The following is a 15025-nucleotide window of genomic DNA, read 5'->3' as shown; positions in this document are numbered from 1 at the left end:
TGATTATTCAACAGTAATTTGACATTGGTTTGCACTGCGCATGCATACACACACAGGTCCAGATGCTGAGATGGGTGAAACATCACCCCCCAAACCTATATGCGCATTCACTACACTTAATCACTGGACAACAATCATTAGAGAAAAGGACAGAAGAAGTGAGAAGATAAACTGATCTCTGGAGTGAGGACTTCTGCTCCGCTGCTCTGTGTATTTGATCCAGTGTGTCTGACTCATAGGAGATCAACCCACGCATATGTGCATTTCGCCTTGAGAGTGTGTGTGTCTGTGTTTTTGTTTCCTTGAGTGTATGCATTCATTTCCTGCACACAACAATCAGGCAGTCAGCCTGCAATGCCTCTGAATAAACAGCACGCCTTTAACTCCAATTCACTGACCACCAATTATTTCCTATATCAAAACCACAGTGTTCTGTACTTCAATACAATAAAAATTATCTTTTTTTTTTAAACCACAATCAATATAGTTTGGTCAATTAAACTGTAGTGTGTATACAATGGCATCTGAATCAGATATGTATATGTGATACCACATATGGTTTCACAAAATTAGTTGATTAGTTTCACAGATTGGAGATGTTGAGGCTCTGCTGTGTTGCGATGTGTAAATAAAAATCAAGCAAAAAAATGCACTTCCAGCAAAAAACAATGTGACATGTTCACAGCACAGCATCCATTAAACATTCACCAAACATTCGCCAAATGTTGTGAAATTGTTCACAGCACAACAGTCAAAAGAACTGAGCTGTATTCACCTCACTCACCAACTCCAGCTCCTCATCTGTCTGCAAGGCCAGAAATAAATAGGAACAAAAATTACAACTCTAATGCATACATGTTTGTTTTTCTATCGTGGTGGGGACCTTTCATTGAGATCAATACAGTGCCGTAGTCACCTTTGTGCCAGGGTGTATAAATGCCACCCAATATGTCAGCTTGCACACCCAAATGAACTAACTTTTTGATGCTTTAGTAAAATATTATATTAAATAATATTAAAATAAATATTATTTTGTAGGGGTGTTCAAATGCATTGATATGATGCTGCAACTTCAGTGCATCGACTACGGAATCTAATAATCGATTGTAATGATTATAAAAATTCAAAATGTGCTACAGAGCCCGTCTCCAATTACATGCGTGCATTCACAACAGGAGCATAGCACGAGACTAAGGAGAAAGTTTATGCTACAGAGTTCGAATTTCTGCATCATCATTCATAATTAATAGCACCCATATGAGCAAAATGTGTAAATTGTTGTTCTTTGCTTCCTCAATTATTATGTATATTATGGAATATTTGGAGAATACACTTGTAAAGGTATAGTAATGTGCCTTTACTCGTGTCGTGATGATTATTTGTACATAACGTGTTACAAGCTCATAAAGTTGTTAATTCTGTGATCCTGCTTGATTTTGAAGATGAGACTTACCTGCCTATATAGGTGACACCTATTTAAATTATTGGTTCAATAGCTACAGTAAATGTTCCCCTGATGTAATATGCAAATCTATTACACATGAGATGGTCAACTTACCATTTGATTGTTAGTTTGCATCAAGTCAGACATGACGTTAACCTTTATCTATTTTGGCTTAATAATTAATGTAACATTAGTATTCTTTTTTTGTTTACATTTGCAGTCAAACACGAACCAAACCTCCCTGTACTCCCTAAATGCAAAGAATTAAGCTTATTTATTTTCCAAAATTAAGTTTTCTAATTAGTGAAAGTAAAACCCAGTGTATTTTTGTCAATGTTTGTATAGTGCAAACTGACCCCCCATTCACATGCGTCTTCAGCACAACTTTTACGACTAAATATTAAGCCTTATATTTAGATAAATTAACAGGCCTTCCTACTTGACTGATAAAAGTATCATTCATTTGTTTTGTTAAGTCATTATAATGTAACGCAGGGCAAAAAAGAAATTGTGCTTTAGTTCTTGCACAACCAATTTTCCCTTGGCACACCCAGAGCCTTGTTTCTGGCTACACCACTGGTATTATAGTTTAAATACTGTGCTAATGATATTTTTATTTTTAGATGCTAATGACATCTGAGACAGTCAATCCGTGCATCTTATTACGTGGCTTGTTGAGCGCGTTACCGCGGAGACCTAGCGCGTGTGGAGGTTTCACACTATTCACCACGGCATCCATGCACAACTCACCATGCACACCACCGAGAGCGAGTACCACATTATAGCAACCACGAAGAGGTTAACCCAACGTGACTACCCACCCTAGCAACCGGGCCAATTGGTCGCTTAGGAAGCCTGACTGAGTCACTCAGCAAGCCCTGGATTCGAACTTGCGACTCCAGGTGTGGTAGTCAGCCTCTTTACTTGCTGAGCTACCCAGGCCCAATAAAGGCATTGTTAACAATATATTACAATCAGCTAATTTTATATCATCATAAAATCTGAAAGATTGTAGCAAGTTCTCTGTATTTTCATTGGAATGGTTTAAAATTTGACCTGAAATGTTGTCAGTATGTTTTAATACGGTACATCGTTGAGATTAGATGGTGGTTTTGGCCTAGTCAGGCTCTTGTAGTGCAATGTGGAAGTGCTCACCAGCTGCATGATGCCTTTGCTGCTCTGGGAGGTGATGACCCGAAGGTCCGGCTTACGACTGTTCACCATCTGAGCGCTGGGTGGAGGGGGAGACTTAGCCGGGACTACTTTCCCCATGCTGTTGCCGTTGGAGACTGAGAGGAGTCCTGGTGAGGCCCTGGCACTGACATAACCGTTAGCTACAGAAAGAGAAAGAAAAAGGAGGAAAAGGCAAAGAGAAAGAGAGAGAGATGTCAACATAGAGCTGGTATTTATTTACAGAGAAAGACCTCACTCATATTCTTTATCATTTGAGCACAATCACATGTTCAGATACACCAGTGTGATTATATTTGCTGTTTTCTATAATTTGTGTTTATAGGAAAAACACAATAATTGTCCACCAGCGAAAATAATTCTATTAGCGTCTCCCTCGCCCTGGCAGATGTATTTATCAACACTTTGTGTTTCAAACCAAATCCTCTGTTTTTTTGGGATTATAACTCTTATAATGTTGTAATTGGAGGATTAATAGTGACTGTTTTTTAGGCTTGGAGAACCACATTCCTGTTTGGGAGGAAATGTAGCTTGTGCGCAAACACACGCATAAGCAGACGCACACACGGAACGGATCAGTCTGCCTGACACCAGTTTATCCTGTTCCTCGGCTCTTTTCCAGCTTTGTTATTTAATTTTTTTTGCTCCGTTTTGTTTTATGACGCAACAGTGATTGTAATGCCTGATCTGGTAAGTAGCCAAAATCAAGGGCAGTGTTTTCAGAGGAAGGAAGAGTATCTGTGTGATCTGTGTGTGAGAGAGAGAGGTGGGGGGGGGGACTTTCCCAATGTTTTCCCACATTCTGGAATTGAATAACATTATATTCTCAGCCCAACACACGTCACTTATGAGTGCTCTGGCAACATTCTGATGTCTGAGCTGAACAGAAATATCCCAAATAATTATGCTGCAAATATTTTTAGAAATTCTATTTTAAATCTTTTTCCACTGAACTGCTTCTAAAATTTCTGTATGTTGACATTTTAAAAACGAAACATAGATTTACATTTCTGCATTTGGCAGACGCTTGTATCAGAAGCGTAATTTTTTCAGTTTGTGCATTCCCTGGGAATCGAACCCACAACCTTGGCAGTCCTAGCACCATTTAACCTACACCAAAATGAAACAAATTTCATTAGTACATCATATGTTAAGGGTGCTCACACCATTAATGAACCCTTTATGAGCTTCAGACTGGAGATATTTTTGCAGTTTGATATTTTATCCTATCTGAGCTCCAGTAACAGGGTAACAACAACTGTGTGTTGCTCTGCAAGACGTGTGTGTGTGTGAGAGCAATGACTGCGTCAGCAGCTCTGAATGGAAAGAGATTGCAAGGGGAGCTGCAATTCCTTGGCACAGAGAAGAGACGTGCTCAGCTGTTCTGTGCCCTAGGAAACAGCTTTAAGTTCTGTCTGCTTTTCGGGGGGGGGCAGTATTTATATCTTACATGCTTGTGTCAGAGAGTATGCTGGTAAATATAGTGGGTAGGAGTATATGTACATGTGAGTGTGCCGTTTATGTTAGTAAATAAGTGTGTGAGAGTTGGTTGAATGCTCCTGGTCTCAATTAATCTCCACTTCAAAGACCTATTTGCCTTTTTCTTTCCATCTCTGTCCAATTCTCTCGTCCTCTCGTTCTCTGTCCTTCCCTCTCATGGGAATGGTAGGAATGCTACATGACGTCAATGCTGACATTCCCTGAGCAACAGCTGAGAATGGAGGGAAGGGAGGGGCAACGGATGAAGAGAGAGAATAAGAAACAAAGAGTGGTAATGGACAGGGAAAACAGTTTGGTAAGAGCTAAGAAAGTCTCTTGGGATAACCTTTCATTAACTCTACATATACAAAAGGGATTGCTCACAATGGGCAACCAGTCGTCCGATAACTGACTAGTTCATTAGTGAGGCTGAGTAATTTATGTAAATTGTTTCTTGTATCTGTATTTGGTTTTGATATTTTTAATGGTGCTGCTTAAATTAGCATGCTGCAGCCACTAAACAGTTTGCATGGTAAAACCCTCTTGGAAAAGTTGTGTCTGAAAATTCATACCCTTTAAAGCACCACCATACAATATTCAGATGAACGTCTCTGGCTGTTGCATCACATTTCGCGCTGTTATTTGAGCATCCCAAAACGAGTGTTGTGTTTTTAAGAAAACGTGTCAAGTTAAATATAGTCCAACTTTTAAGTATGCACCTCGAGATGCCTGCACTCTTTTGCACTACGTCTAGCTGTTGTTAAAAGTATCTTATGTAAACATCCGCTAAGAAAATGCATTCATGCAGTTAGAATCACTCCACAGTGGGTTGCTTTTGCATACTCGAATTACAGTGTTCATCTGTCTATCTGAATATACATGAAGCAATGCGTAATCAAATATTTGAAAGAAGGATGTCAACTGAGTAAGTGTTAAATACATGTTGCACATCACTTCTCTCTTTCGGAGCTTGTACACAATGCTGAGTCAAATTGTGACCTGATTAATGTGTAAACATGCTGGAAGAAACTGAGCTACAATCACATTATCTAGGTCTAGGACTTCACAAAAATTGGACTGCGTTTATATGACATTTTACATGACATTTTAAAAAGACAAATTATTGTTTTAGTCTAACTGAAACCAAACTTTTAAAGTGCATGTAAACATACTGAGTGACTCCACAAGAGCCATCAACCTCTTCAATGATTAAATGTTTAAATGCCCACTTAAAATGTCCCTGAGACACATGTGCTCTTTGAAGATCAGAGGCAGGGGAACCTACAGCTGTCAGGGACTGTCAAGATTGGCTGGCAGAAGAGAGGGGAGTGTGACAGGGAGAGGGGGGAGGACGGAGCGTGCTGATTTGAGCTGGGAATTCAGAATGTCACGAGTGAGATATGAAGAACAGCTGAGAAGGGAAGAGGATGGGAAGACAAGTATGCAGGGAACAGAAATGGACAAGAAAAAGAGGAAAACAGGAAAGATAAAGAAAGTAACTGAAAAATGAGAGTAGGGACATTGAAGTGGATGGTGGTGACCCATACCATTTATGGTCCCATGAGGGTGTTTACAGGCATGCTTGGAGAGCACAGTGTGAGCCTCAGCTGTCACAAGCTAACAGGTGTGTCAGTGTACGGTGGATGTCCGTTAGCTAGAGTGCCATCCACAAGCCTTTCTGATCACACACTTTTTTAAATTCTTGTGTCAGAGTCTGGAAAAGCTTCATGGAGCTGTTGTCATTCTCAGAATCATAGACCGATCAGATCTTATCTTATCAGAGGAGACTGAAATAAACTCGCTCCACTCTGGAGGTCTTTAGAGTGCCTTTCGATTTTAGGCAGTTTGACTCAGACTAATGTATTATTCAGAGGATTTGGTGGAAATGAAGAGGTGTTACTGGGGCCATCTGACTGGTGGGAAGAAAGACTTACCCACAGGGCTCGGGCATGCTCCATTTGAATTGTTGAGGTCACCTCCCAGAAGAGCACCTGGAAAAAGGACAGAGTGGCTTCGAGCAAGAGCAATCCTTGAGTCTAGACTACAGACTGCAAATTTAGATCTAATGTCAATAACAAATCTGACAGTGAACACAAAGTCTTTGAATTCGAGAACAAATATAAAGAAAATGGCACCATTAAGATCTGTCAGGTGATCTAATCACAAGCGGTCAGGCAAAACAGATTGCCGTTTACACTTGGCATGAACACGTGTGTCAAATGCATCTCCAGTGACCACTTGTGACTGGATTTTAAGGGAAGGGTCTCTGATTTCATGCCTGCAAACATAACTTTACATCAGTTTGTCATACTGAAGTTTACTGAAGATGTTCAGTAAAATTGTGCATGTACGAGCCAACTTGACAATTTTTCAACTTTTCCCATCAGGCAGTTGTTTTCTTTTATAGCCGTGCCTTGCTGACAAAGTTTAAAACCCTTGGTTTGGTGCAGTGTTCTATGATTAAGCAGTTTTCTGGGAAGCATTAGGGTGCACACACTTCAATTCCAATGTGACTCAGCATTAACACGCAAACAGTTTTCCAAGCTCCCACAATTTTTGACCAAAGATTTCCATGACTTTTCCAGTCATTTGAGATTACTGGATCAAGAAGTCACTAGGACTTATGATCTTTTATTTCATATTTTATATAATATAATATTTTATATTCACCAGATGAGGTTTAATGAGGAATATTAAACTTGTATATTATTTATTAAATATCAAACCGCTGTTGAATTAAGCCGTTCTTTACCTGTATGTTCCTCCAGCACTGGCTACAGAGGAATGCGAAGGAATAAAAAATAAAAAACTCTGGAACTATCTGCATATATTTTTGCAGATAACCGATAGTTCCAAAAAGCAACTATTGGCACTGATTAATCAGTAAAAGGTTTACCTCTTGTTCTGATCCTTTGAATGATAAGTCAGATGATAAATGATTAAATTACTGTATAATTGTCTCCAATGAGACAAAAAATGTTTCTTGAAAATTAAATGTGGCTTAATGAACAATTCAGCTTTCCTCATTCGAGGAAGACAACTCTGTGTCCTATTGTTAACTAGTCCCATATTAGCTAGTAACATTTGACACCCAATGAAACACTGTGGCAGTTACACGTGAACAATGGAAATTTCCATGACTTTTCCATTTTACATACTTGCAATGACAGTATGTAAATTTCCTGATATTTCCAGGTTTTCCATAACTGTGGGAAACCTGAACTTTCAATAGATCCAAAACTGAACAGAAGACTTCACAGGATTGTCTGAGGCCAGAACTTCTTGAGTTATAAACTATCAGTACATTATGCAACCACTCCAGACAGCCAATTTGATTCACAGCAAAGTATAAATCAGTGGTGTGCTTCAGAGACAGCTGCTCTTGGTAATCCAACACCCACAGGGCAACATTACAACCACATGAACACAACATGAGTTGCCATCTCCTCTTTCCTGTTGTGCTTACTGGTACCCAGCCCCAGTGGTTTGCTCTCTCACCTGCACTGGCAGGTCTCTGTGGCAAGCCCGGAGACACTGTGTTCCTCTGGAGCTGTGGTTGCTGTGGCGACAGCAGACGCGGGTCTGTGAGAGTGGAGGTGACGAAGGAAGTGGTGACGAGGCTGCTGGGATTGCTGAATGGCAGAAGACTCTGGTTGGACACCGGAACTGTGACTGGCATGGAGAAAGTGGGTGGTGGCACTGTGGACTGACAAAGCACAGATAGACAGAAACAGTTAGCCGTGTCACTGCACACACTCACAAAAATCTGCATGTACAGTAAAGGAATTGTTCACCCAGAAATGAAAATTCATAACCAGTAAACCAGTATCACTTTCTTTCTTCCATGGAACACAAAAGGAGATGTTAGGCAGAATGACAAAAAGATACAATGAAAGTGAATGGTGACTGAGGCTGTCAGTCATTCTGCCCAACATCTCTTTTTGTGTTCCACAAAAGAAAGAAAAGGGTTTGGAATGAGGAGGGTGAGTAAATGACAGAATTTTTATTTTTGCGTGAACAACATCCACTCACACACAAATGCCCACTGCAATTTTAAACACACTCTGGTTATAATATCATGCAGTGAATTGTGCAAACATCTCAAAAGCAGAGCATGTGAAGCCAAGAGTAGAAGTGCAGAGTTAATTTCAGAGGATTTAAAAACAATAAGGTGCCACTGTTGTATGATACATTTGAGATGATTTCAGATGTTAAATTAACCCATGTTGGAAACAAAGGAATAAAACAGTTTGAGAGGCGCCCTGCTATGTACACTACCAATCAAAAGTTTGGACACAGCTGGCTTTGTTTCTAATGATCTCAAAAACATTTTAATCTAAAAGTTCATGCGTAAACTTTTTTTTGGAATGTTTTGGGCATAAAATGCACTTACATTAACAACAGAATTTTTTTTCTAAAATGGATGAGTTGTACCAGGTAGTAAAGGAAAAGTAGCTTACAAGTGAACAGCATACATGGGAACTCCTTCAATACGGTATAAAAATAATTCCAGTTGGATTCCTCATGAAGATGTTTAAGAGAATACACATTGTGGGTAGAGCTATTATCTAAGACTAGGTAAAGCATGACTACTTTCAAGAAATTAAAGCATAAGATAGTTATGATTTGTTTAACATATTTGGTCACTCTATAATTCTCATACTTCAATTTGTGTTATTTCATAGTTTTGATGATGTCATTATAATTATAACATTTGAAATAAATATTTAAAAACAAGTAGTTGTGTCGAAACTTTTGACTGGTAATGTACTGTACATCAAATTCCATCTGGATTTACAATTTACAATTTTTATCGAATTAATTACATTACATGCAGTTAATTGCATACAATTATTATTTGCTATAAATAGTGCACAATTATTCAAATGTTTATAAATATAATATGTAGGGCCTATTATAAATATATAATATGGACAGAAATTCAGTTTGAAATAAATAAATAAAAATAGCATTATTGAGGTAGATGAAAAAGCACTGATTAGACAATACAAAAAGTGTCTTAAGAACTCAATATATTGCTTAATTCTCAGCCTACAGTTGACAGCAATCTGTTTTGCACTGAGTTTGTCAATGTGTCAGGTTCTCACAGTACACGTTCTTGCGTTCTGTCTCTGCTATTTATAATTGTCGCTCTATGTACAGTACATGTGCTTGAGACGGACACATCACGCTCATCTTGGAAGTGTCCTCAACAATTCAAATGGAGCATGCCCGAGCCCTGTGGGTAAGTTTTACTTCCCACCAGCCAGCCAGTAACATCTCTTTACATGTCAGATGTATGAATTTAGAGTGTCTCACTGCTATTCAGTGTCATAAATGGCAAATTTTTAGGATGCTGTGTCATGTTAAATGTAGTGGAAACTTTGAAAATCGCATCTCAAGAGTAGGTTCTCATTCTGTGGCTGCGCTAAGATTTGTTGAGGCGCACTGCCAACAATTGACGCGGCTTGTAAAAACACCTGTACTTAAAGCTTGATTTGCTCATATGGCAGAAAAATCCATACTTTTATTATGGAATTTACATATGTGTCAATGGACATGATTAATTGCGTAAATTTTTTTAACGCGTTATTTTTTACATAATTAATCGCACTTAAGTAACATGTTAAATCGACAGCCCTAATCTTAAGATAATGGGCCAGTAATTTTTGTAGCCCAGGAAACTCAATTATGATCTATGACATTTGCCCTTAAACTATTAATATGGCCCTAGGGAATAACCTAAAGCGCATGGTAGGCTCAGGTGTTTCAAACAACGGGTATATGGCCTTGACAACTCCTGAGTCAGCCCATCTTTGTTCTTGTGCTTTTTGAAGCGCAATTAGCCAACTTCGGCAGTCAGTGGACTCAAACTGTCCAGATGCTCTGACGGAGACCCATTTTCCCATGATCCTCAGCAAAACCAGGGTCTCTAAAATTAGAATGTGGGCCACACTAGGCCTCTTGTGTTCTGAGTGGGACCCAGTTTGATAGAATCTTTCTGTTTCTCTGTACTTCTCCCTTTCTCCTCTAGCCTCTCTCTGTCAACTCTCAACTCTCAATCTCTCTTTTTGTGCTTCAGCAGAAAAATTAAGTTTGAAATGCACAGATTAAGGTCCCTAAACTCCCTCAGAGTAGCTTGTTGCGTTTTAGTCTCCAACAGCTTTGTTTTACCAGCACAATGTGGGACGGTCTCTTCCATAAACATTTCATTTTATACAGTCCCAGAAGACTGTACAATCTAAACAGTGGTATCTCACTAGGGATGCTAACAAAGCCTTATTCAAAGGAATATTCCATGTTAATTACAAGTTTAGGAGATGTTAACCCAAAATGAAAATTCTGTTATCATTTACTCACCCTCATGTGGTTCCAAACCCATATGATTTTCATGCGTGGAACACAAAAGGAGACGCGGAATGTTCAGCTTCAGTCACCATTCGCTTTCACTGTATGCATATAGGTGCAATAACAGTGAATGGTGACTAAGACTGTTCCTAACACCTCTTTTTATGTTCCATGGAAGAAAGTCATATTGGTCAGGAACAATATGAGGGTGAGGAAATGACAACATAATTTTCCCATTAATAATTTCAACTCATACCTCAGTTTGAAAGGGGGAAATATACAATGGTTGTCCCACAGGCATCTATTATAAATGCATTTCTGTCAGCATGGTTTTTTGCTCGATTTTACAAACTGAGGTGCAAGTTATCATTTTCATACCACAGATGCTGTCAACAGAGCTTAATTTGTGTATGACACAGAATATTCCTTTAAAAAAAATGGCAATATTTTTCCTTGTATTCTTTCATTATTGCGTATCTATTTAAAATGTTGGATAAACAGGATTTAGATTGCGAAAGCACCTCCGTCTGACTCCATTGCAAATCTTGAAATCCAGCTATCTATGTACTGTAGCATAGCATAATACTGGCTGAGCCTGTGGAAGAGACAGCAACTAAGTTACAGCGCTGCACGCAGGCCAGGCAGGGTGAGGGGAGGGGAGGGGAGGGCAGAGGACAGGGGTCAGTTATTTGTGTGAGGTGAACAGCTGGTTTAAAATATGGAGCACACAGCACCAAACAGCACTGTGTTAAACCTAAAGAAATCGTCTCTAATACATACAGTCCAACAAAAGAAATCTAGTGGGCTGCTCTCTGAATTCTCAGCCAGAATCTCTGGAACATCTGACTGTGCATTCAACTCAAGATAAGTACAACTGATTCAAGATAATCTCAGTCTAGACACACGGCCAAGTGATAGACAACTGCCACAGGGTAAACTGTACAAGACTGTCGAGGCAGAGTTAATGGTGAAGTGAGAAAAACTGACTGGTTACGGGAAAAAATAGGCCCTTTTAGTTGCCCATTATCTCGGAGTGAATTATTTTGATTGGCTAATAATATGCGTGTGCTTGTGGGAGGAGTTTAGAAGTAATGTATGAACACTCATGAAGTCAAATCATTCTCTAAATGCCTGTAATGTTACTCAGAAATGATCCTGACTGGAGCATTCAGCAGATCAAGGTAAGCACAAGAAAGGATCTTTCAAGGTCAATTTACTCACTAGATTTAGCTAGGTTTTTACAACACTGAACTATCACAATTATTTATACTATATTAATATATTGAAATAGAATTATTTATGTGCCAAGTTGAAATGTTTTAAACGCATTAATCAGAATGAAGAGCACATCTAAAATGTATTTATTTATTTATTTAAAAATAAAATTCCCTTCACAGAATCCACTGAGGTACCCATGGCCAAGTGAGACAGTTAGTAGTGAATATCACAAAAGTCCTGAACTGATCAATTTCCAGCCTGTTAAGTAGAGCTCGTAGTACACGTCGCTGGGCGTCCCCAGTGAGAGGGATTAAGGTTTTAGCACTGCTTCCTCAGGCACTCATGCTGGGATTATGTGGTAGAGAACAAGAGAGGTGCTGTATGTCTCTGTTTGTGCTATGGCCCGTGAATGGTGCGCCGGGTCGAGAGTGAGAGGGGGTGAGAGAGGAAAACTGCCCCTTCATAAAATGACGCAACGTTTTTAGCATATACCTTCCAAAAATCTTTCCACAATATAGTCCCCTTAGAATTTTATAGCACATTCTATCTGGATTTGAAAATGGGGAATCATCCAGTGTTTTCAAGTATATTTTAACGATGGCGTTCAACTGTTTAAAAATTATATAATGCTGGTCAATAATTGCCAAATATTTGCCATTTGATGAGAAATGTGAGCCAATACATTTAAATCATTGAACAGACATTACAAAAAGTGGCTTAAAAGCATGGTTACATTTACCATTGCATGGCAAAATTCAGCGAGCGAAATACAGTCATCTCAATGGGAATCCGTGCGATCGTGAATTTCACGTGATGGATTCTGGTGGCGAAGAGTTCAATTTTGGTGAACTTTGACAGGCCAATTCGCTGCATAGACCTTATTCACAGTAGTGCCATCTATGATTTTTAATGGGAATGAAAACGAGGCTGTGAGGGATAGACTTACCATCTCTTCAGTGGCACGAATGGTATAAAGTAGGGCTGCACGATTATAGCAAAAATCATAATTGTCGATTATTGCCCTTGATATTGTAATCGCGATTATTAATGTCAATTAAAATATTAAATTACCGTGACGTCACAAAGTAAGCAAAGTAGCAGATTTCAATGGTGGATATGAGCTGCACTCCAGTTTCTTTTAAGCATCTTTTAAGCATTAAATATTGTAATAATGTTTGTTAATGTTAGGCCAAATAAAACTGATTTTAAATGGATATCTATGGTATAAAATAAATAAAATGATTGCTAAATTACTTCTTAAATTATTAGTCCACATACAGTAAATAATATGACATATTCAATTTACAAACTTATTAACAGCCGATTTAAATTGACCAAGTTACTCACTGCGTTCAGTGAGCCCTTTGGTGGCGAGACTAATCTAATCGCGATTAGTTTTTCGATTAATTGTGCAGCCCTAGTATAAAGCTGTATAAAGCTCCTTGATCACATCTGATTTTCCACAACTCAAGTCGTCTGGAGTTTTTTGTCTACTGAATGTTCTTAGAAAGATATTTTTCAAATGTTTTGTCCGCGGAATGATCCAAAAACACTTTAAACCGCAGTACATTCCGTTGAAGAGACCGTCCATCTATCCCTCACAGCCTCGTTGTCATTACTATTAAAAATTAAAGATGGCGCTGTTGTGAATAAGGTCTATTGACCAAAAGGAAATTGCTTGGTTCGGCAGTGACCTCTGTGTGGGCGGTGCTTCATACACAGCTACACTGAATATTCACAATGGATAAGGATCGGTTTTACCAATATTTTTAACTGATATTTACACGTTACTTCTTAATCGGTTATTGTTTTTTTATTATATCAAATCTACCAATAAATGAAGCCATTCGGTGGGTGCATAAAGAATAGTGCCTAAAATGGCATTACACTATTGTGCGCTCAGCAGTTTTCACATAAGGAACTAATTGAGATTAACAGTGTTAATTCAGTCACCTTATGCAGCCAGAGCTTTAAACAAAATCCACTTGTGCAAAACTCTCAACATTACATTAACACACAGTATACTGTAACATTTACTTTGTTTTCACCATTAATCATCATCCATGTAATCACACTCTGGGAAGTGTTATAACTCCATGATGAGATGCATTTTGACTAGCTTACTAGACAGGGAAATGTGCAACTAAATAAACATATCAGACATGTAAACATAAAAAAAATCGGTATCGGTACTCGTTCTAAAAAGAAATTCTACTTCAGTGGATCACTTTTTTTTCAGCTACCCAGACCATGACCACCACATTTTTAAGAAGTCATTAAGAAGTCAAAGTTAATTTGATTGTGTGGATTGTGTGGAGGGACTTTATTTTGAGAATTTTCCATTAGAATTACAGAGGAAGGAAAATGCTAGAGATGGAAGGAACCAATCTTTGCTGCTCACATCATGTTGAATCATAATCACAATGTAAGCAATAGGCTATATCAAACTCGGCCACACACTATATAGAGAAAGTGAGCTACATGTTTTTTGTGCCTCTACCTCCTGAAAGAGGATTTCTCATGCAGTGTTCATGCATAAAGCATTCTTGACAGTGCCTTAATGAAAATCATCTTCACCAATGCCTGTAACAGGACCCAGATGAGTCAGAAGTCTATTCCTGGCAAACTCGATACAAGCATCAGTCAAAGAAAACACGAAACAACAGCACGCAGAATGAAGACGGCAATAAATCAAAGCCACATCGCTTCACCAACGTTTAAAAAAAACTGGATTGTAAGGATCAAAGCGATACAGCCCACTCATCGCCCTCTCGCCTCCGACTGCCCTCTCCTTGCCCAAGCACACACATTCAGAGGGGATTTGGGGTGGTGGGGAGGGGATGGGGGTGAGAGATGGCTGCTGGGTGCTCTGTGAGTTGGTTGCCGGGCCGACAGCAGGCTGTGTGAGTTGGTTGTTGGGCCGACAGCAGGCCTCTTCACACGGGTACTCACTGATAGCCTATAGCTCTGCATCATTTTATCAAACTCCTCGTCTATCTTTTTGTACTTCTCTTCTGTGTGAGGCGTGAGGGAGAACGGCTCCTCAGGGTCCGGACTCTCTGAATCCCGGTGCTCTTTCTTGTTCAGAGCCTTTGTTTATTGCCCACAGAGGACAGGAGAGAGGGAGAGAAAGAAAGAGAAGGAGGGAGGTTAGAATGTTTAGTTCAAGAACAATACTCACTCCGTAGCGTTTGAAGAGGATGTCCAGCTCCTCGCTCTTGCGATATTTGTCCTCCTGTAATGGACTTTGGTCGATTGAATCGTCCCCGTCGGGCTCTGGACTGTTGCAACCGTTAAAGCCTTTCTTTCTCAATGTCTTAATGTGTTGAAAACAGAAGAAAGAAA

The 15025-nt window shown here is 39.2% G+C and overlaps 1 protein-coding gene across 12 annotated transcripts in view; it reads right to left on the bottom strand.

The window, feature by feature from the left end:
* LOC127452720 (myocyte-specific enhancer factor 2D-like) overlaps positions 1-15025 on the bottom strand; it is an 86372-nt gene that overhangs the window by 17017 nt on the left and 54330 nt on the right. For 5 of the 12 annotated variants that reach the window (XM_051718365.1, XM_051718364.1, XM_051718370.1 and 2 more), the window contains 5 exons: positions 14633-14770; positions 7613-7820; positions 6049-6105; positions 2600-2778; positions 776-805 (listed from right to left, as the gene is read on the bottom strand). In XM_051718365.1, coding sequence (XP_051574325.1) covers positions 776-805; positions 2600-2778; positions 6049-6105; positions 7613-7820; positions 14633-14770 — 612 coding nt within the window. Of the gene's footprint in view, positions 1-775; positions 806-2599; positions 2779-6048; positions 6106-7612; positions 7821-14632; positions 14771-14861; positions 14997-15025 lie in introns of all 12 variants that reach the window. The other 7 variants (XM_051718367.1, XM_051718374.1, XM_051718368.1 and 4 more) reach the window with 6 other exon arrangements.

The sequence above is a fragment of the Myxocyprinus asiaticus genome, chromosome 15, assembly GCF_019703515.2.
Source record: "Myxocyprinus asiaticus isolate MX2 ecotype Aquarium Trade chromosome 15, UBuf_Myxa_2, whole genome shotgun sequence".
NCBI lineage: Eukaryota > Metazoa > Chordata > Actinopteri > Cypriniformes > Catostomidae > Myxocyprinus > Myxocyprinus asiaticus.
This window is presented reverse-complemented; position numbering and strand designations above follow the sequence as displayed.